This window comes from Vulpes lagopus, chromosome 20 (assembly GCF_018345385.1).
Source record: "Vulpes lagopus strain Blue_001 chromosome 20, ASM1834538v1, whole genome shotgun sequence".
In the NCBI taxonomy this organism is placed as follows: domain Eukaryota; kingdom Metazoa; phylum Chordata; class Mammalia; order Carnivora; family Canidae; genus Vulpes; species Vulpes lagopus.
In genome coordinates, this window is record NC_054843.1 from 26,819,280 (window position 1) to 26,841,402 (window position 22,123).

At 34.8% G+C, this 22,123-nt stretch overlaps 1 protein-coding gene across 2 annotated transcripts in view; it reads right to left on the reverse strand.

Annotated features, from left to right (window-relative positions):
- USP25 (ubiquitin specific peptidase 25) overlaps positions 1–22,123 on the reverse strand; it is a 137,524-nt gene that overhangs the window by 111,983 nt on the left and 3,418 nt on the right. For both annotated transcript variants that reach the window (XM_041734852.1, XM_041734849.1), the window contains exon 2: positions 1,910–1,987. In XM_041734852.1, coding sequence (XP_041590786.1) covers positions 1,910–1,987 — 78 coding nt within the window. The remainder of the gene's footprint in view (positions 1–1,909; positions 1,988–22,123) is intronic.

Here is a 22,123-nt window from a genome sequence, read left to right on the forward strand (position 1 = left end):
GTATATAATAACAATAAACTGAATGCAACGGGGATTTACACAACATAAAGATCACTTACTTTAGAAGGCTAAAAATAGATTCTTCAAATAAAAGTACTGAAATCAGTGACATTCCCAAAAGTAGATTCCTTGGCAGTGCATTACTGAGAAAGTCAACTCATTACTAAGCATCTTACAAATGTATAATGGGAAATGGTTAAAGTTTAAGTACATTGCCCCCACCATCACCACCAACAACTACTGGTAACTGAAACCAAAGCTTAAAAAATCAAAAACAAAAGTAGCACACAACTTACCTCAAAGAAAATGTAGATAATAGGTAATTTGATTAATCCTTTATGTTCATTTAACTAAACATATTTTACATGTTTCCCAGGTTAAAACAGGAAAAGTAAATTCCCCAAACTTGACAAGGTAATGGGGATAGCCCCACACTCAGATATATAGAATGGTAAAGGCACTTTCTGAAAACACCTTGGAGTGACTGAGTCATATTTAAGAGAATAAAGAAAGGACTGGCAATCATCTAAATGTCATAATCATAAAAACTGAGATATGGCTTTTTTTTTAAAGATTTTATTTATTTACTCATGAGACACACACACACACACACAGAGAGAGAGAGAGAGAGAAAGAAAGAGAGAGAGAGAGAGAGAGAGACAGGCAGAGGGAGAAGCAGGCTCCATGCAGGGAGCCCGACATGAGATTCATTCCCGGGTCTCCAGGATCACGCCCTGGACTGAAGGCAGCGCTAAACTGCCGAGCCACTGGCTGCAGAGGTATGACATTTTTGTATCCTCTCCAAATACTCACAGTTGCTTCATAAACCCTGCATTAATACTCTTAACATTACTATTTCATCATTTCCCTAACAGGAAAAAAAAAGGCTGAAGCAAAGCTTGTAGTAAAAGCAGAAACTGGCCCTCCAGGATTAGGTTGCTTGGTTTCTATTCAGCTCCTCCACATACCAGCTGTGTGATCTTACTCAACTCACTTTAAAGTGTTTCCTTATCTTTTAAAAGGTGTTATCTAAGAAAGGTAACACCTACCTCAACAGAGTTACTAGGAGAATGTCAGCCACATAAAATACTTTGTATATCACCTATAGGTCCTAAATAACTGCTAGTTATTGTTATCATGATTACAATCACCTCAAAGATTATTTCTAGAAACAAATGAAGAACTTTTGGACTGGAATAAAAAATTGCAATTAAACTTATCTCATGGAGCAAGTTTCAAATGACTGAAGTTCTATGTATGCCTTACAACAGCAAAAATACTATATTGCTGTTAGCCTTTAGCAGCAAAACAGAAATAACTTTAAAATGCAGTTCTAGTTCTTCTTTTTTCCTAGGGTTTATTTATTTGGGGTGGGGGTGGGGGGAGAGGTACAGAGAGAATCTCAAGACTCCCTCACTGAGCGATGAGCCTGATGCAGGGCTGGATCACTTTTGAATGTTCCTAAGGTACAATGAGTTAAATTTTAGCTAGGTTTTAATTCTTCTTGGAAGAAAAAAAATAAAGTTTCTTACCCTCTATTAATTTTCTCTCTCCTCTCCCTACCCATATTTCTCCATCCCAACCCACCCTATACCCTATATCATTTAAACTCTAGTATCATAGCTCTTGAGTACCATCAACCATCACATTTGGATTCATATCCTTCCATTTTCCATAAAAAGTGTCCCATATGGAGGAAGATTATCTGTCACTCCAAGGTACTTGGAACATTAGGCTGCTAAAAACTAATATGCTCAACATTACATCCTAAGTAAGGGTTTTACATTATAAAAGTTCTTTCCTATTTCTACTACTATACCACAATACGTAAATAAAAACCTTTCAAATATGGTAGGCAGTATAGATGAGGGTGTAACATAAATTGTATGCCATGAAACAGAGGTCATACCTTCAAGGCTTGCTGTAGTATCTGGGCATCATTAATCCCAGTGATTTCTCTCAGCTGATTCAAAAACGTCTGCTGGTGCTAGAGGAGAAAAACCGTAATCATTACCTTTTAAAATCTGAGAATATACAAGAATAAGAAAATAAGTGGCCTCTGGGTTAAAAAAAAAAAAAAAAAACAGAAAACACAAACTAGTACAGAGAAGAAAAAATACAGAACTTGACAAAGACTCAACAAATGTCATCATTTTTTATTATTTATTTATAAAATTATTATTATAAACCATGCTGTAAGGAGGCCATACTCCATTCTCCTGTTTCCAAAGGGAACTTCTGCATTATTTCCCAAGAATTCTTACCTAATTAACAGTTTCTGGCCCATTCTTCACTGCCTAATTTATTCTTCCCAACAAGAAAAAGGAGTGATTATGTACAATGGTTAAGCCTAAGAAGAATTAAGGAAAACAGTTTTATCTATTGGGCTCTCTTCATTAGGGGCTGAGGTCACTGGCTAGAGCCTGGCAGCTCTAGCATCTCTCCCTACCCCTAGGGTCAGCCAGCATCCATTCACCTAGGATGTTTGAAAAGACATGCCAAAGGACAGGCCTTGCTCCAGGTATGTATATTATCTCATGGGGATTCTAAGAATCATCTCACTCTCTAGTGTATAAAAGCTCCTAAGCAAAAGTAATCACTTGCCCGTGTTTGCTACAGATCTGTTGGTCTTTGTGATCTATTATACTCTCTTAAAGAGAAAAAGAAAAAGAGGGATGGGATTCCACTACCAAACACTTCCCTGAAGATCCCTAATTAAGAACCATGTTCCTTCCTACATCTCCATATTTTTTTTTTTAAGATTTTTACTTATTTACTCATGAGAGACAGAGAGAGAGGCAGAGACACAGGCAGAGGGAGAAGCAGGCTCCATGCAGGGAGCCCGATGTGGGACTCGATCCTGGGTCCCCAGGATTAGGCTCTGGGCGGAACGCAGGCACTAAACCACTGAGTCACCCAGGCGTCCCCATCTCCATATTTCTTAAAACAAGTTCCCCCAAACTATTAGCACTATGAAATAGAGAAATCTCAATGAAAAAGAAGTCATCACTAGAATAAAAGAATCTGATGAAATCTTTCTCGAAAATGTTTTATATTCATCTTAGTTATAATCCAGTCAAGAATCATCAATGGATGATAAAACCACAGGATGAAAGTGTGATGAAAAGCAGGATAGTTACATAGTTTCAAACTCTCTTCCTACAAATTATAAAGGGAGAAAGAGTATAACTTTATAATGAAGACACATGACACATACCACCTTAACCAAGTAATCAAATTTAATATTACCCATAATGGGATAAAATGACAGTATATGCCTCCCAATGTTGTATGATACACGAAGAAGACAGTATCACCTCCAGTATTCCTGACCATAATCCATAACCTGAATGTAAACTTGTGGAAGCATCAGACAAATCCAAACTAAGGGACATTTTACAAAATAATTACTATACTATCTTTAAAATTTCTGTATCATAAAAGACAAAGAGTGAGTTTCCAGGTTAAAGGGGGCATGAGAGTCAAACATAATGTGGGAAACCAAACTGCATCTAACTCTAAATGCTATACAGGACATTACTGGGACACTGGAGAAATAAGAATATGAACTGCTTAGTATTTTATTAATATTAAATTCCTGAATTTGATACCTGCACTATAGTTAGGTAAGAAAATAGCTTTTTCTTAGGAAACACACCCTGAAATATTTAAGTTTTAAAGGGGCATTGATGTCTGGAATTTACTCTCAAATCATTAAAAAAAAAAAAAAGTAGAAGTACTTTGTACTAATCTTGCAACTTTAAATTTAAAATTACTTCAAGGGACTCCTGGCTGGCTCAGCAGTTGAGAGTCTGCCTTTGGCTCAGGGCAAGATCCCAGAGTCCTGGAATCCAGTCCCACTTGGGGCTCCCTGCAGGGAGCCTGCTTCTCCCTCTGCCTATGTCTCCCCCTCTCTCCCTCTGTGTCTCTCATGAATACACAAATAAAATCTTTTTAAAAAAAATAAGATTACTTCAAAATAAGGTTTTAAAATATACTATGTACAAATTTGTTAGAATTGTTAGATGTGCATTTCAAAATATTCTTGACAATTTAAATATATGTAACGTATATACCTTCAGAGTTGACGGGTCCCAAACAAATTACAAAATAAAATGAAGAATAATTAAGAAACAATTTGAAAATCGGGTTTGAGGTAACTTACACCTAAATATCTTTATAGAAACCACATGTAGAAGTTAGAAATTATATTCAACTACATGTACCAGAATCCCAAATAGTAACTTCAATAGTACATCCAAATAGTAACTTCAACATACTGCAGTGTCTGTTTTTTCTAATATAATTAGACTGGAGGTGGGCAATCCAGATCTGATAAGGCCTCCCACATGTCAAAAAGGATCTAAGCTCCTTCTGTCTTCCCACTAAACACTATTATATGTGACATTCATCAAATGTCTGTCATTCCATGTCTCGTCCTCACGCATCCTGTCCAAGCTCTAGGTATGATAAAAGGAAGGGCATAAGACAAAGGGCATAAGCCAAAACATTCTGACATATTTAAGAAGCCCTAGTGACTTCCACTTAAAGCTTCATTGAGCAGAAGAAAACTGGATGGTCACTCATAGTTCAAAGAAAGTTGGGAAATGTATTTTTCAGCTAAGCAAAAAGCCACTTTGAAAATGAAATCAAGGCTCTGTGAGGAAAAGTAAAGAACATATACTAGATAAGCAAGGCAGTATCTACCATGCCATCCATGAAGGTTATTTCCAATAACCTTATTAAAGATATGAAATAACCAAGACTATCTAACAATAAAATAAAAATAATAATGTATACAAACAAGGTCATATAAAATCCCAGGACAAATAAAATAGTTAAGTAAAAAAATCAAGTTGCCAAACTTAACAAAGTAAAAAAGGAATTCTCTTTAAACCTGTCAATTTTTCTATGTTTATTTAAAATATTACTAATGACTAGTAAGGGAAACATGACTAAGCTACTCAATACTAAACATTACAAATTAAAGATGTAGAAAAATTTTACAGAAATTCTTCTCATCTAATTCAAGGTCTCATTTCAGTGAACAACAACAACAACAAAAAAAAACAGAAGATTTTATATGTCTCTATGTAATCTCCCCAACAACTGCACTCCAAACTCCATTCTTTACACAGAGCATTATTTCCCTCAACTGCAAATTACCTGGTCATGGAATAAAAACTACTGTACACCTCCCCCAAATCAGTCATTTATACAAATGTTGTCAGCTATTACATATAATACTGGAAAAATGTAAACAATACAAATGTCCTTCCACTACGGAAGAGGTTCTAAATTTTAACGTACAGAAGAATGACCTGATGAGTTTGATAACAATCAAGATTCTCAGGCCCTAGCCCCACAGAATGTGATTCCAGAGGGATCAGGGTGAAGGCTAAGGGATCTGCATTTTTAATAAGCATCTCAGATTATTTTTATACAGATGGACCTAGAGGCACAGTTTGAGTCAACCAAACTGAATATTTTTAAATAGCAAATATATAACCTATATTGAAACTATCTTCCCAAAATCAATATCATGCTAAAGTGATGGAACACAAAATAGTATACACATTAATGACAAAGTAAAATGTAACAAAAGTAAATGTGTTAATGTAATTAAACACAAATGTAAAGCCCAGAAAAGATTGCAGGAGCCTGTATTAGACTCCCAATTCTCTCATCTCTATATCCACACCCTTTACCACTTTTCACTTCCTCTCACTAGAAAGACCATTTATTTCCTTGCTGCACTGATGATGAGTTTAGCCATGTGACACATTTTGGCCATGTGACACACTTTGACCAACAACATATTAAAGACAGTCATGCAGATATGAAATATAATTGCACAGCTAGGGGATCCCTGGGTGGCGCAGCGGTTTGGCGCCTGCCTTTGGCCCAGGGCGCGATCCTGGAGACCCGGGATCGAATCCCACATCAGGCTCCCGGTGCATGGAGCCTGCTTCTCCCTCTGCCTGTATCTCTGCCTCTCTCTCTCTGTGTGTGTGTGACTATCATAAATAATAAAAAAAAAAAATTTAAAAAAAAAATAAAAAAATAAAAATAATAATTGCACAGCTGAACTTCCCTCCTGAACTCCTGCAACTTTCTTAAGAAGAATACGACCCTGAGTAGCCCACATGCCCCAGAAGACTGAGGCACATGTGGAGAAGAGCCACCCCCAACCAACCTGAAAAATCTGTGAACATGATGATTAACATTTCAGTACACCACTAACTTTTGGAGTAGCCTGTTATGGTGAGAGTTGACTGATACAGAGTGCAGTAAGAACGCTGAGTACTTTATTGAAGAGAAGCAACGTCTTTGAAATTTTGTAACTTGTAGCTATAGTTCGGTGTCTTGTTTATCTTTTGTAATAAAGTCAGTTAAATACCATTAAAAAAAAAATCCAGGCATATCTCTAGCATAGTTCAATGATCTCATGAATTTTAACAGAAAATAAAGCAAGGAGGAGAAAATGACTGGGGTGGAGAAGGAGGCTGAGTGGGAAGGAGAAAAACTGAAAAAATTTTCTTAGCTATGTTAGCAAGAAATGGGAGAGAGATCAAAAGAGGTGAACTATGAGAAAAATTCTGTTATGGCACATAAGCCACCTTATTTGTAGTTTTCTCCTTTGTAATTGGCATCTTCCAGCTGTGCTTTTCCTGTCTTTGAAAACCTGCACCTTCACTTCCTACAATTATATGTTTTTGTTGTTGCTATTTCTGTTGTAATTAAGACCCTGGTCTTTCTTTCAAGGTTTGCACCTTTCTATTTACCACACTTCTGGTCTGCATACACCCTGATCCTCAACTAAAAATGTCCTGCATATGGTTCTCTCCTCCTGGACTAGCAACTTTGGATCTAAGATGGATCCCACCCACTTCCTTCTCTAGAGCTCTTTTTCTGAGCTAGAGGTCTTTTTGGTATGGATTTATATGCTACAATATAAGGAGGAGGATGCAATCTGTTCATACTGCTGGACCAAGAAAGGCAAGACACAATGTTCAAAGAAATTCAGCAGCTGCAAACACCACAGAAATCAATAAGCTCACAAACCAAGACTGCATGCAAGCCTTCAGATTCTTTCCTCAATGCAATTTTTATTGAATGACTTAAAGTGCCCACTATGTGCAAAATACAGTACTAAACACACTTCTGGGAAAAAGAAGCATCAGTACTTCCAATATAAATTAAGAACCAGAGAGTTCTACAAAAATTATTTCCCTCCCCAGTTGACCCTACTTAACTCCGGTCTGTTTTAAGTCTGTTTCAGTAAATATACGGTATATTTAACATCGATATAACTTCATGAGGATGCAAAAAAAAAGGGGGGGGGGGAATCACAGGCTTAGACCAAAGAAAAGGTAAGCAATTATTATGCTCTTGCAGTATGTCAAATGTTTTAAGTGCTTCCACTTTACAGTTTCACTTAATATGTGCACACATATGTGTGCACACTCACCCGGGCATACATACGTTCTCCAGAAAGCTACTCTCATTTCATAGCTAACAAAGTCTTCAAGAAATTAGTAAGTACAGACACAGGAATGAAAACAGGTTTTTCAAATTCCACAGCCCGTGCCCTTTCCATATTTTCTCTACAGTTGATTTTGGAGATTAAAGATTCAGTGAAAAATGAAAACTCAGTGCAAAAATCCAATACTATCTTCATGTAAAATACTAAATGGTACAAAAAAAGTGGAGAACCACTACAAGGCAGGAAAGTTTTACATTAAGGGGTGAATGATTCGTAAGTCAGTCAATGGCTTCTGAATTTCCAAATACAAATAAAACTTGGTTTAGTGCAAAAGAGTTCCATCTTCAGGAGAAAAAAAGGCAACTCTTAGAATGACTTCTAAAAACAATTTTAAATTTTTTAAGAAAAAATCCTAATTTGAAAGAAAATTCCAAGGCATCCTTAAACTTCAAGATCACATTCACTAAAGCACTGCTAGGCACTGTGTGGTATTTCAGTCACCTATCAATGAAAGGATTAATCATACTATTGCTTTTAAGGCACACAACCATACGTACACCTATTTTTGCAAATACCTTCTGGATCTACCTGATAACACTAAACTGCCCTAGTTCATGTTATCTTTCACCATAACAAGAAATCTCAAACTTCCTAGACAGATAATTCCAAATACATAAATATGTCCTTCATGAAGCTTCTTTGTGAGCCCCAAACCTGCCTCTAACCAGCTATAGAAGCCAAAACAAAATAAAATAAAACATAATTCAATAGATTGAGGACACTGGCCTTCAGCGTGCACTAGGCTCTTCCAATATTTTATGGTAGCATTTTTGTGCTAGAACCACATTTCAACCTGATTTCAAAATATATCACCTATTCAACATTCTCTTTATCCTTATCTACCAACCCAAATTTATATACTACTTGCCTTCTGTTAAGGTTGGAGGGTCTCCTGACACTTACCACAGATTATAATATATTATTGTTAATCACCAGACTCAAGTCTCAAGACAGCACAGACTATTTTGCTCATCAACGTATTCCTGGTAATTAGTACAGTGTCTGGCTTGTGGTAGGCAGTACTGACTGAATAAAAGAATACAGTGGAGTCTGCAGAGGTAAATTGTAGTAAGTCAGATCATAAGCCTTGAACTCATCCACAGGAAAGAACATACTGATTATTGGAAACAGAACAAAAAACATAAATAAATCAGGACTACTCACTAAACAAACTTTCCACACTCTCTTACATTCTATCTAGAATTCCATAGAAAGTTTCATTTCCTAGTTCTGGTCCTGTCAACCCTACTTGAATATGAGTGTACAGTACAATACCGTTGAAATTTTCAACTGCAAATACTCCATAGTAACCCCATAAAGGGTTGGGGTAATTCTGTATTTTCTAGCATCACAGATGAAAGGCTTATCTCAATCTTTCTGGGTTAACAGCACTTCTGTATTACAAAAAAATTAATCCTATACCTCTATGGTATATAAATCTGAAGGCATGCATTTTCATTCTTCACTATTTACATTTAGGCTTAAATATCCCAGAAATTCTGAATTTAGAAAGATTTTCCTGATCATTTTATAGAATCTGAGAGCTACAATCTTAAACACTCATACAATTAAAAAAAAAAAAGGAAGAAGAAATGTAAAGAAATGAGATAGGTAGCTAAGAGTAATCAATATAGTTGGTTTGTTTCTATCCTTCCTCACCTCAGTTCATGTCCCTACCTGCAACCCAACTCTTCAACCAATTTAACAGCTGCATGATATCCATGCCCCTAATAAAAGCCCCATCCTCATTAACTGCAGATAACTGAAATGCATCATAAATAGAAATTCCAAATGTAACTTCCCCAAAAAATATTGTTACACAGCATTATAGTATAAGTTCTTACAGAGTTAAATACATTTCCAAGCCAAATAAGAACTCAACACCATAAAACATGGTTTTTATGGGAACATGCATTCTAAAACCCCAACTATCCCAATCTTTTGGGATAGACAATATTTTTAAATTAGTGTGTCTATATTCTGGAAAAAATTTAAGTAAATAAAACTTTTGTTAATCAAATCATATCTTTGAACTTCAAGATCTGAAGTTTAAATAAAATACACATTCATGTATCTCTAGTTTCTACACTTAAGTTTTCACAATGAACTTGCAGTCCAAAAATAAAATCCCTCATACTAATAAAACAAATATGCTCTACATAGAACTCTCAGACTAGAATACTATATGATTCTTCAGAGCTATGTGTGTCACAATTCCTCTGATAAAGCAAATATAGTTTTTGGTCACATTAATTAAAGACATAATACACTCTACTATTAGGAATTCCAATCATCTAGACATAGTGCTGTTTAATAAAATATGCTCTAAATGACTTTCTTTCTCATACCCCTAAGAGCTATTTGCAGAAATGTCCCAGTTGTCCTAGTACCTCATCAAACAAGTCCCCATCCACTGGGCTTCAATTACACCATCTACAGCAAGAACTGAAATTCAGTCTGAGAGCAGACCTCTCGCAAATTTACTCCTTCCACTATTCTTAAGAGTTTTCTTTACATTCTTATAGCCAATCATATGTTACTGGTCAATACTTTCTTGTATTAAACTCTTCCTATTCAAATTACTCTGTGGTCTCTGTGTCTTAATTGGACCCTTACTTATATAACTTTCTTAAAAGAAATTTTTATTTATTTATTTCAATATTTTATTTATATTCAAATGATATATTAGTGATGTAATTCTGTATTTTTAAGAGAATAAGTCTCAAAAACTAGGAAGGGGAAAATTAACCATATATGCCAAGTTCTACCCTAGAACTACCATTAACTGAGCGCTTTTTTTTTTTAACTGAGCACTTATTAAAAGTATGGAAGGCACTAAAGATTTCATTATATAGGTATGACTGAATCATTGGCCATTGGTGACTGAACTCAATCTCCAGCCCTTCTCCTGGCCACCAGACTAATCACAGTGGTTGGTTTTCTAAGGTTGGTTTTACAACAACACCTGAAGCTGCCTTGTCTTCCAACAAGGAGTTAACTCATTAGAATACAAAAGACAGTAAATTCCAAGGATTCTAGAAGCTCTGTGGCAGAAACCAGGGAAAAGACTAAACATTTTTTATTACACAATATCTAGCCATATGAAGCTACTGGTAGACAACAGAAGGCACCAAATTGCTGTGTTTGTTTTCCCTTGCTCATGGACTTCTCTGCCTAGAATGATACTGTCAATCTACCTAGTAGTCTTCCTTTCATTTCAACCACTCCCTCCTTCACAAAGCTTTTCCTATTCTTAGATCTTCTTCTTTGTCCTACCAATACATCTTACAAATACTTAATTTAACTTCAAATATCATATTGGCATTTCTGGCTCCCACCACCACTAAACTGTAAGCTTTCTGGGTTATTACCTACTTCTCAACCTGCTTAAAACAAAGAAATAATAATTAAATGCATAGACTTGATAATGAGATAACTGAATAAGCAGAAATCTACAACAGGCAACTGAAAACCTGAAACTAGAGTTTATGTAAGGGTGTAATATTTGATTTTGAATATACAAACTTGGTAGTAATGAACATAACACATGAGTAAGAAAATATATGTCTCTCAAAGACACCTTGCAAAAGTAGAAAGCAGAAAATCAAAGACCAAACCTTAGAAAATACCTCCAGTGAACAAATACAAACACACTATATTGATTAGCAGCCAAATTTTACTATACAACATAGCCCAAAGGTGAACATTTTAAATACATGTACTAAAAGTTCACATATCAAAAACTGACATACTCACAGAAATCTTGTCCAATAACTAAGCCTATCTGTTTGTCTTCTTATCCAGTAATTCTCAACATTTTTATGTTTGTAACATGCATTCAAATACTAAATATTTTTGGCAGCACACCTGGAAAGCTTTAAAACCTTCACCACAACAAAGTACAACCACCCCTAAGGCAGGTAGCAATAATTACAACACATCATTACTGCAGTATATAATGCTGTCTCAAAGTGTCTGCAAAAGCAGTTATCACACTACACAGCAGTATCTCTCTCTCTCTCAATTGTCCAGGCTCTAAGATATGTTCATAAGGCAAAGTACTCACAAGTTCTAATAAATAATATTTATTGGGCACTAATTTAAAAGTAAGCTATAATTGTTACCCCTCTTATTCACAGGAAATATGTTCCACTTTATAAGAAATCACACAACCTGTTTAGTTCAACATTCTGCTTCAAAGATACTGCAATTACATTTATAGAGCTTTAGCAAAAAAAAAAAATGACAAAAATACTTTATAGTATGATCAAACATGGAGGCATATCTGTGAAGATTTTACAACGAAAAGGCGGAGAACATCACTCTAAAAACAATGGCTTTCAACTAACAGGGTCACAAAAGTAATGTGGATGACAACAGCAATAAAGCCTGCTTCCAGAGTTTATTAGTAACAATATATTACAATAATACCCTGATACACGTATATTAATTTCCTTGAAGTTGCAAATGCTTAAGTTAGCTTCTATATAACACTACTATCTGTCAAGTTGACCTTATTAATCTAAATTTTACTAATTTTCTAACTTTGCTTACATCTAAGTTCTTAGTTGGTTTTTAGTTTTAGTGCATAAGAGCCATATAATAGAACATACTAAATTTATGCCTAGTTATATTTATGCAAGCTTCAGTAAAGCTATAACAAAAATACTTTGAGTGTCCCAGAGACCTGCTTTCCTTTAAAAAGGTCCCAAATCAAGAATTAAAATCTTGGGCGCCTGGGTGGCTCAGCTGGTTAAGCAACTTCCTTGGGCTCAGGTCATGATCCCAAGGAATCAAGGGATCAAGGTCTCCCCCACATTCTCCCCCCCAACCCCGTGTTGGGCTCCCTACTCAGCAGAGAGCCTAGGTCTCCCTGTCCCTTGACTCCCTGACCCTCTGACACTCCCCCTGCTTGTGCTCTTGTGCTCTCTCATTCTCTCTCTCTCTCTCAAATAAATAAATAGTCTTTAAAAAAGAGAGAGAATAAAAATCTTGTCATCAAATGAAGTGTTAATGAGAAGACAAACTTTTCAATAAAGTTGCTGGTTTTCCAGATGGGGAAAATGAATTTGGCCACCTACTCAAACACTGTATAAAATTCAAATGCAAGTGAAATAAGACTTAAATACTAGAGGCAAAACAAGAGAAACAGTAGAGGGTAATAAAAGAGTATCTTTATAAAACAGGGTATGGAAGTTCAAGGAAACCAATTACATATGACACTAAATTAAAGTAAACTTCTATTCATTAAAGGGCACGATAAAGAAAGTAAAAAGACCTCCTGAAAATGGGGGGTAGGGGGGGTATTTAGACTATTATAAACTCCAGCAAATTAAAAAAAAAAAAAAGATAAAACCAATCCAAATGAAGAAACCAATGTGAATTTCACAGAAAAAAAGATCTCAGTGGTCCATAAACATAAAAAGGTAAATGAGTAACTTATCAGCAGTAAAACATTTCCAGTGTATCAAGAAGTATAAATGAACTACAACACAAAGGTTCATTTATTTCATATGAACCTTGACTCTTACACCTCAGAACATACACAAAAGTAAACTCTACATAGATCACAGACCTAAATGTAAATGCTAAGATGATAAAGAATAAAGAAGAAAACACAGAAAAAAGTTTTATAAACTAAGGTTCAAGAAAATTAGGCCAAAGCACTGTGAAAGAAAAAAAAATGGGACAATGAGCATCAATGTTAAAATACTTAGACTTCAGAGAAACTGATAAAAGATAAGCTACATACACCTTAAGAGAAAAAAATATACATATAATGAAATACATTCATTATATACAAATTCCTACAACTCAATAGCAACATACAGATTATTTGTATATGATATAAAAATGATCAATAAGGAAAATATGGAAGCAGCTGGTTCCCAGTACCTCCCACCACACCCCCTGCCTGATTCAACTCTCCCACAGCCCCACTCCCTCTTCTCCACAGAGAGCTCCCTGAATTTCTAACACTGGAGTGAGAGTAAGAACAAAGGTTCTGTTGGTCAAAAGGGTGTTCTTGATGAGAAACCCAGATCAGCTGAGAGGCCTCAGTGGGAGACATAGCAAGCTTCACAGCCCCAATTCAAAGTTGTTTCTGTAGCTCCACCCCAAAGAAACAAGATACTGATTTTACATGTATTCTGACATGAATTATAACACATAAGCTCATTTAAGTGCGAGTGTGACCACTGCTTCTCATATTAGTGTTACCATTGGGATGAACCCTCACTACTAATGGTTCTTCATTCCTGCTCCCTCTTTCCACAATGCTCCCCCTCATCCAGCTTCACTGAGGACCTAGCTCTCAGCTCTGCAGCCAGTCCTGCCCTCAGGCCTAGTACAGCTCACCTCCACCTCACCCACTTCCAGACAGAACAGCAGACTCAGCAAGCATGAGCTGTTTCCTTTTCCAGTTCAAAATAGGTTCTTCCTTGTTCTCCCACAGACCAAAAACAGTAAGAAAAGTCTTTCTGATCCAAAGGCTTACCCTTCCACAATTTAACCCACCCACCATTGGTCCTCCAAGTTCTTTCCAAACCAACTACAATGTTAAAATATTCTGTACCCTCTACATCAAAATATACATCATAGAGATTTTTCGTGTGTGTGCAATTATCAAAGAGATTATTTTAATGCTAGTTTGAGGCATGAAGAAAAGGGGCTTCTATTTTTTTCTAAAGACTTATTTGTGAGAGAGAGACAGAGTACACAAAGGAGGGCAGGAGAGAAAAAGGGGGAAGCAGACCACACACTGAGTGAGTAGCCTGACAGGAGGCTTGATCTCAGGGATCCTGATATCATGACCTGAGCCAAAACCAAGAGAGAGACAACCAACTGAGTCACCCAGTCGCCCCTGAAAAGGGTTTCCATTCTTCAGCAGTGAGTCTTTTTAACAAGTATTTAAATGCTTGTTTGCTTCCAAGCAGTAATGCTTCCAGTCATGGTAGACTATTAGCAGTTAAATTCTGGGAGAGTCAAAGGTAACCACAGATTTCTGACTGTATGGGGGAGTCAGCACCCCAGCTCCAGTTCAAGAATCAACTGTGTATGAGAAGCAGTATCTAAAAATCCTCCAAAAATGGCCAATAAGCACATGACAAAAATGTTTAAAACCACTAGTCATTAGGGAAATACAAGTTAATACCACAATGAGATATCACTACATACTCACTAAAATGACTAAAACATAAAAGTTGACAATAGGGATCCCTGGGTGGCACAGCGGTTTGGCGCCTGCCTTAGGCCCGGGGCGCGATCCTGGAGACCCGGGATCGAATCCCACGTCGGGCTCCCAGTGCGTGGAGCCTGCTTCTCCCTCTGCCTGTGTCTCTGCCTCTCTCTCTCTCTCTGTATGACTATCATAAATAATTAATAATAATAATAAAAAAAAAGATTATTTAAATAAAAAAAAATAAAAAAAAATAAAAAAATAAAAAAAAAAGTTGACAATACCAAGTGTTAACAAAAAAGTAGACCAATGTTAACTCTCATGCACTGCTGATGGTAATGTACAATAGTACAACCACTTCAAATAACCATTTAGCAATATTTTATAACAATTTTACTTCTCTATATTCGCCCAAGAGAAATGTAAATATGTCCCTTCAAATACCCTTTACATATTGATGTATGTAAATCAATATCACTCATGAGGGCCAAGAACCAGAAACAACCCAAAAGCTCACCAACAGAAACATACTTACACAGTCTGTAATATTCACATAAATATTACTCAGCACTAAAAAAGGAACTACTAACAAATGCAATAAGGTGGCTCAATCTCAAAAGCATTTTGCTGAGAAAAAAAAATGTCAAATGCAAAAAAAAAAATTAAGATTTCATTTATGTGAAGAACTAAGACAACCAAAACTGATCTGTAGTGAGAGAAATCAGATCAATGGTTACCTGGATAGGGAGTGTGGAGATACTAAACAGAAAGGGTGACACAAGGGTATCTTTTGGAGCTGCCAAATTCATCTAATGATATGCTTTAAATGGGTGCTTTTATTATATTTTTTGTAAATTATAACACAGTAACATTAACTTGGAAAAATCAAGATAGCAACTAGTAGGATGTGGAAAGGAGGGGCAGTTTGAGTGAGGAAAAAAGGAAATTTCTAGAATAAAAGGATGTTCTATTTCACATCTAGGGTGGTACAAAGAGTAGTAATGTTATTATATTTCTTTAAGGTATACATAAGCTTTCATATGCTTTGGTTCATACACACACACACACACACACACACACACACAAACTTTCAGGAATGATTCATACACATACACACTCCAAAAAGAAAAGAAACAGGAAGACTGCAGTCTTAGCATATATAATTGTTTCTCAACTCCTTGATCTATGAGTCAATTAATAAAAAGAAGATTAAATCTGCCCTACAGAGATTGGGGGTGGAGAGCATGTGTCCAGCCTATGCACCTGAAGCTTTGGGTTTCCATACAGATGTTGGCCATGAAAGCCTAAGGAAGGAGGCATTTCCCTTACGACAGGTAAGTCTATCAGGGAACTGATGGGGAGAAACACTGGAAACAGAAGAAGGCCTACATGTTCAAAGACTCTGATCCCTGTTAAATTGGGTGTATTATAATAATCCAAACCTGGAGGACCCCTGCAGCCAATACACACAGGTGCCGAAGCATTCTTTAAGAATACTAATTAATTTCAACTCGTGGTCCTCAAACTTTAAGTACAGAAGAATCATCTGGGATTCCTGTTAAGAATCCTTTAGTCCAACCCTTGGGCTTGAAACATTAAGTCTGTAATGTATAGATTCTACATTTTTAGCAAGCACTACAGGAAATGAATTGTCTACAAAGCACATTTGAGAAACTCTGATCTAAACTTGTATCAACAAGGTTAAAGAGACAATGAAAATATTGTTGGACATTTTTAAATATGAAGACCAAGTAAGTTTTCAAAAGCAGACAGACTGTACTAAAATGGTTAATTGAGGTTAGAAAAGGAGAAAAGTTTCAAAAATTACCCATCATATGTTCAAAACAAAATATCATGACAAGGAGAATATTCCTGAAAATTAATACAAGTTTGCCAAAATAAACACAGGTGGTCATTTTAGAAGTTCAACTTTAACTTCATCTACTTAGCCACATTATTGCACAGTGACATTCCAAAATGGCCTTCACAAGCCAAATTTGGTCTTTCATGTATTATATATATTAATGATTATGATAAGCTATGATAGCATACTCACCATGTCTAGCTGCAGGAAAAAGGCAGGCCACTGCAGCATGCCAATACTTAAAGAGTTCTATGGTATTAGAGAGTAACAGTGTGTTGTAGACTCAGAGAAGCAAAGACTCTAGTAACTACCCCTACTCTAAGCACATAAGAGCAGGAATGAATAATCATAGAATGGTCCCTGGGGGAAAAGGGGGAAAAGACAGAGAGGGCCCATGATTTAAAAAGAAAAAAAAAAAGTGCACTGCCCTGACTTTATAGGAGATAGCATGACAGAGTAGTACTGACTAACTAAACTCCTGACAAACCAACTATCTCCCCCCACTCATCCCCAGGGAGCCTGGTGTGAAACTATCACAGGAGTCACCAGGACTCAAAGGAAAAACTACATGCAAGCACTAAAATTTAAAACACTACAATATTCTTTAGTTATTCAGAAACAGAACACTTTTTTATAAACAGAACACTTTTTTATAACATGTAAGCTCACACAACTATCACATGTAAAAATACTTTAGAAGCTCACTAGGTACCAAAGTGGGGAGCTGTCCTTTAAAATCAGTAATAAGAGGGCAGCACGGGTGGCTCGGCGGTTTAGCGCCACCTTCAGCCCAGGGCATGATCCTGGAGCCCCGGGATGGAGTCCTGCAATCAGGCTCCCTGCATGGAGCCTGCTTCTCCTTCTGCCTGTGTCTCTGCCTGTGTCTCTACCTCTCTCTCTCTCTATCTCTCTCTCTCTCTCTCTCTCTCTTGTGTATTCTCATGAATAAATAAATAAAATCTTTAAAAAAATTAGTAATAAGACAATATCCATTATCATCACTTCTAATCAATATTTATTAAAGGTCTTACCCTGTGTAATAAGAAAAAAAGGAATTATAGGCATAAAAGTTATAAATAAAACTGTCATAATGTATTCATGATATAATTTTTTACCTAGAAAATCCAAAATCATCTCTAGGAAAGTATTAAAATAGAAAAGTTAAGCAAGATGGCTAGACATAAGATGAATATACAAAAGCCAATTGCATGTGTACACACCAGTAATAAATAACAAATATTTTAAAGCACCACATATAATTATTATCAGAAATTACCAACTATCTAGGAAAAAAATGACATACAAGAATTCCACAGTTAAAATTATAAACTGAAGAGATATTTTAAAAGACCCAAAGAAAAGAAGTATACTCTGTTCATGGATAAAGACCCAATGCCATAAATATGTTAATGATTCCAAATTGGTCTATACAATCAACTGAATTACTGAAAAATTCAAGGGTTTTTCAGAGGTCTTGGTAAGATTATTCTAACACTTCTAAGAAAAATAATCTGTCATGACACTTTGGAAAGAAGAAAAGCAAACTTACTTTTCCAGGAGTAGAGATTATTATGAAACTACAGCAATGAAGACAGGATGGTATTCACAAAATGAATGACGAAACAAAAGACAACACAAGGAAACAAAGAGCACCATGTAAAGCTTTTGTATATGATAAAAATGGCAGGTCAGTTCAGCGGCGGAGAGTATTAACTTTTCTATGAGGTAAAATTAACAACAACAAAAAAACATATGTAATAAAAATTAAATTGGATCACCACCTTACACCTAGTACAAAAAAAAAAAAAACTAAAGATGGAATATGGTCGAAATGTTGCAAACAACTTTAAAACTCTCAGTAGAAAAGATAGATGAGTATCTTTGGCTATTTAGAGAAAAGCTTCTAAAGTTAAAACAATGAAAATATACTCTTCAAGAATTCATTAAGCTGCAATAAAAGGGAGGATAAACTTAGGAATCAAGATGATTAACAATCTCAAATGAAAATAAAGGAGTGGAAATGAAAATGAGGAGACTGGTTAGACAGAGGTTACTTTCAAAGTTATATCTTTAGTTTTAAGTAGAATTCATGTGTATTTGTTATTATAAAGTATTAAAATGAGTATTAAAATTAATAAGAAATTTCATAAATAAATGAAAACATATTTGCATGGACAGCTGATCAGAAATCAATATTTATAATTAATTCAATTCTGCTTACTTCACAACTAAAAATGCAGATTATTAAAACAAACCCTCAAAAAAGCATATGACCACCTAAGGAAGTAGTACACCCAGAACTGGCATTACAAAAATAATAATTTGTACAATCAAACAAACCTTATCTCAACATATAGGATATAAGAAGAAAGAAAAATATTATAAAATAAAATTTGTAGCAAGAGAGATGAACGGTATTTAATATTCAAATAATATAGTTACATAAAGGGGGTAGGGGAGAAGGAATAGAGTAGAAACAATAATTTTAAAATTTATATCTTTTTCATGAGAAGAACATGAAAGTTTTCAGACTAAAAATCCTAGGCAGGACTGTTAAGAAGATGCACACACACACACACACACACAATATACACACACATATACACACAATTTCTAGATTCTAAAACCAAAGAAGAAAGCTTATAAGCTTACACAAAGAGTTAACTTACTTACAAAAAAAAAAAAAAGTAACATTAAACAGTATTAAATTTTAAATTTTACAGAAAAAAAACACATAATTAAAATTAAATACCTGATTTTTAAAAACTAATTGGCTATTAAATGTGTCTATAACACAAGTAATATTTTTTGATGGAAGTTGTATCATAAGAAATTTAAAATACCATCATTTAGAATACAATTCCATATTAATCCAACAAAATCAGGAATATTGTCAATAAAAATATGCTAAAAAGTCTTTCTTATTGAGGACAGAAAGAAAACTTTTCATTTTGACACTACTGGTGGGGGATGCAAGCCTATAAAAACTTCATCAATCCATCAAAACTGAGTGGGAAAAAAAAACTGAGTGGGGAAAATAAAACTAATAAATAGAAACTCAGATGACAAAAAAAATATTTTTATCAGTTACCACCATATACATAAGTGATGAAATCCTACTGAAAGACTAGCAAAAGCACACAAGTTTAGATCAGATCTATTAGAAATAAAAAGAATTTGATGAAACTACCAAAAAATTACATCATCTCTCAGAATTTAAGAGACAAGAAAAAAGCATGAAATACTCAAATCACACTATGAATGTTCATTTAATATATAAATATAAAACTTTAACTTTCAAATACACATCATTTTCATATGCTAAAACCTCATGTAGTCATAAGGAAAATCTTAAATTCTAAAACTATTACAAATCATGTTTTTTAAACAGTACATTGAAACTAAAAATCCACAATTTAAAAAATGCAACATCTTAGGAAGTATACCAGAAAAAAAAAAAAATCTTTTAAACAGTAAAAGAAAAATGAAGTCAAATCCCAAACAAAGATGAAAATCCACAGCCCAAAATGACTGGAAACTCACGAGGTGATGAATTCAAGTATAAAAAGAGCAACAACAATAAACACCCAAAAAAACTAGAAAAGTGGAAATAATAAATACAAAAGCAAAAATTAATAAATTAGAAGATAAACGGAACTTATAAAGGCAACAAAGAACTGAATTTTGGAAAAACCAGTAAAATAGATCAACATCTGGCAAACATTAATGAGGACAAAACAAAACAATCAGGAATAAGAAAGAAATTGATCTATATAGACAGATTTAAGAGAAAACATCAGACCTATACATACACACACACACATCTAAATGAAATCAACTTGAAATCCATAAGCATTTTTAAAATTGACTCCAGAAGAGGTAGAAAACCTAAAAGCTTAATAGTCAAAATTTGGAAAACTTATCTAAAATGTGCTCTAGATAAATGGTCAGCCTGCCATTGTCATATTCACCAAATGTTCAAAGTAGTAAGTACTTAGGTTGAACGATAGAAAATGGCTAAATACCACCAATTTTGAATGATTTAACTTAGTCCTATACTAAACTATTCCAAAAGCAAAGGAAAACCTAAAAAAGCTTTCTAATCAATTTTATGAGCTGACCTCTCCTTGATAGCCCATATGCACATAACAAACTATGTAACCAATCTCATTTAAGAATAAAGACACTAAATTCCAGATAAAAGTTTACTATATTGAATTTGGATGCATCATGACTACAGAAAACAATAAAACATAACGGGTAAGAGAAGGTGCTCATGAGTCTCATGACCCTGAGTTTAAAGTCCACGCCCAACACATAACAGCAATGAAATGTTCCTTTAGTTCTTCTCTAATACTGTTTCCTCAACCACAACATGCCGAGGGAAATAAAAAAAAATAGTGCTCACCTAATAATAATGTGCTTGGAAAGACTAAGTGAATAAAAAGTTTTGAAAACTCTATGCACAATTAGTTAACATAGGTATATATAACATATTCCAAATGTTATCTATTACAATTGTTTTTATTTTTGACAAATTATCACATCAATCATTGCAAAAGGAAAAAAGAAAAAGACATTTGATAAAGAATCAACATCTAAATCTGATTTCAAAACAAATTTTAAAACTTAGGACTATAAGGAAATCTCCATATCATAATGAAACAATGCGCAAAAGAGACTAACACTAGCAGTATTCTGTAATCTTAACTAAAGCAATAAAAAAATGAAAAAAAAGAAGTATTAACAAGAAATAGGTCAGAATGATAATTACTTGCAAATGACACAAACTATAATACATAGAATATTTTAAAAATCAACAGAATATTTATTAAAACAGGACTTCATTAAGGCAACTAGATACAATGTCAGTATACAAATCAAAATAGGTAAGAAAAGGAATAAGGAAATACGTAGCTGAATCCCTGCCTCTTTGCCCAAACCCAGTCTAGCTAATAACAACATAATAAACTATTTAGTACTAAAGAATATCCCTTTTATGTGATGTTTACAGTGATTTACATAACATTCACTGTCCTTGGAAATGCTATACTGTATTTTTCACAACTATAAATGATATCTAAATTAGAAAATATTACATAATTTAACTAAAAACTTTACCCTGGATCCAGCTTCTAATGTTTTCCAAGTTTTGCTTTAACTCTTAAATTAGCTGATCTGTGACATCCTTCCCACCTGATCCCCAAATGTAATTAAGTGAAAGTTGACTGTTGATCCATAAAATTCATTCTGCCTCCACCCTCTAGTATTTCTTTTTTTGTCCTCCCTGTCCAGAAATAAATGCATGCTTAGCTCCACTGAAACACTCAGATCCAAAAGAGTTGTTTCTGTCTAATCATACTAACTTTAAGGCTTTAAAGGAAGATTCAGAGGCAATTAATGATTTGTGCAAGGTCACAGAAAGGTGATTTAGGTCCAACCCACACTTCACTACACAGCCTATATTCCAACAGTAGTCCATGGTTTCTCAATAATTAAATCCTGAGATTCAGTTAGGAAACTAAATTACTGCATT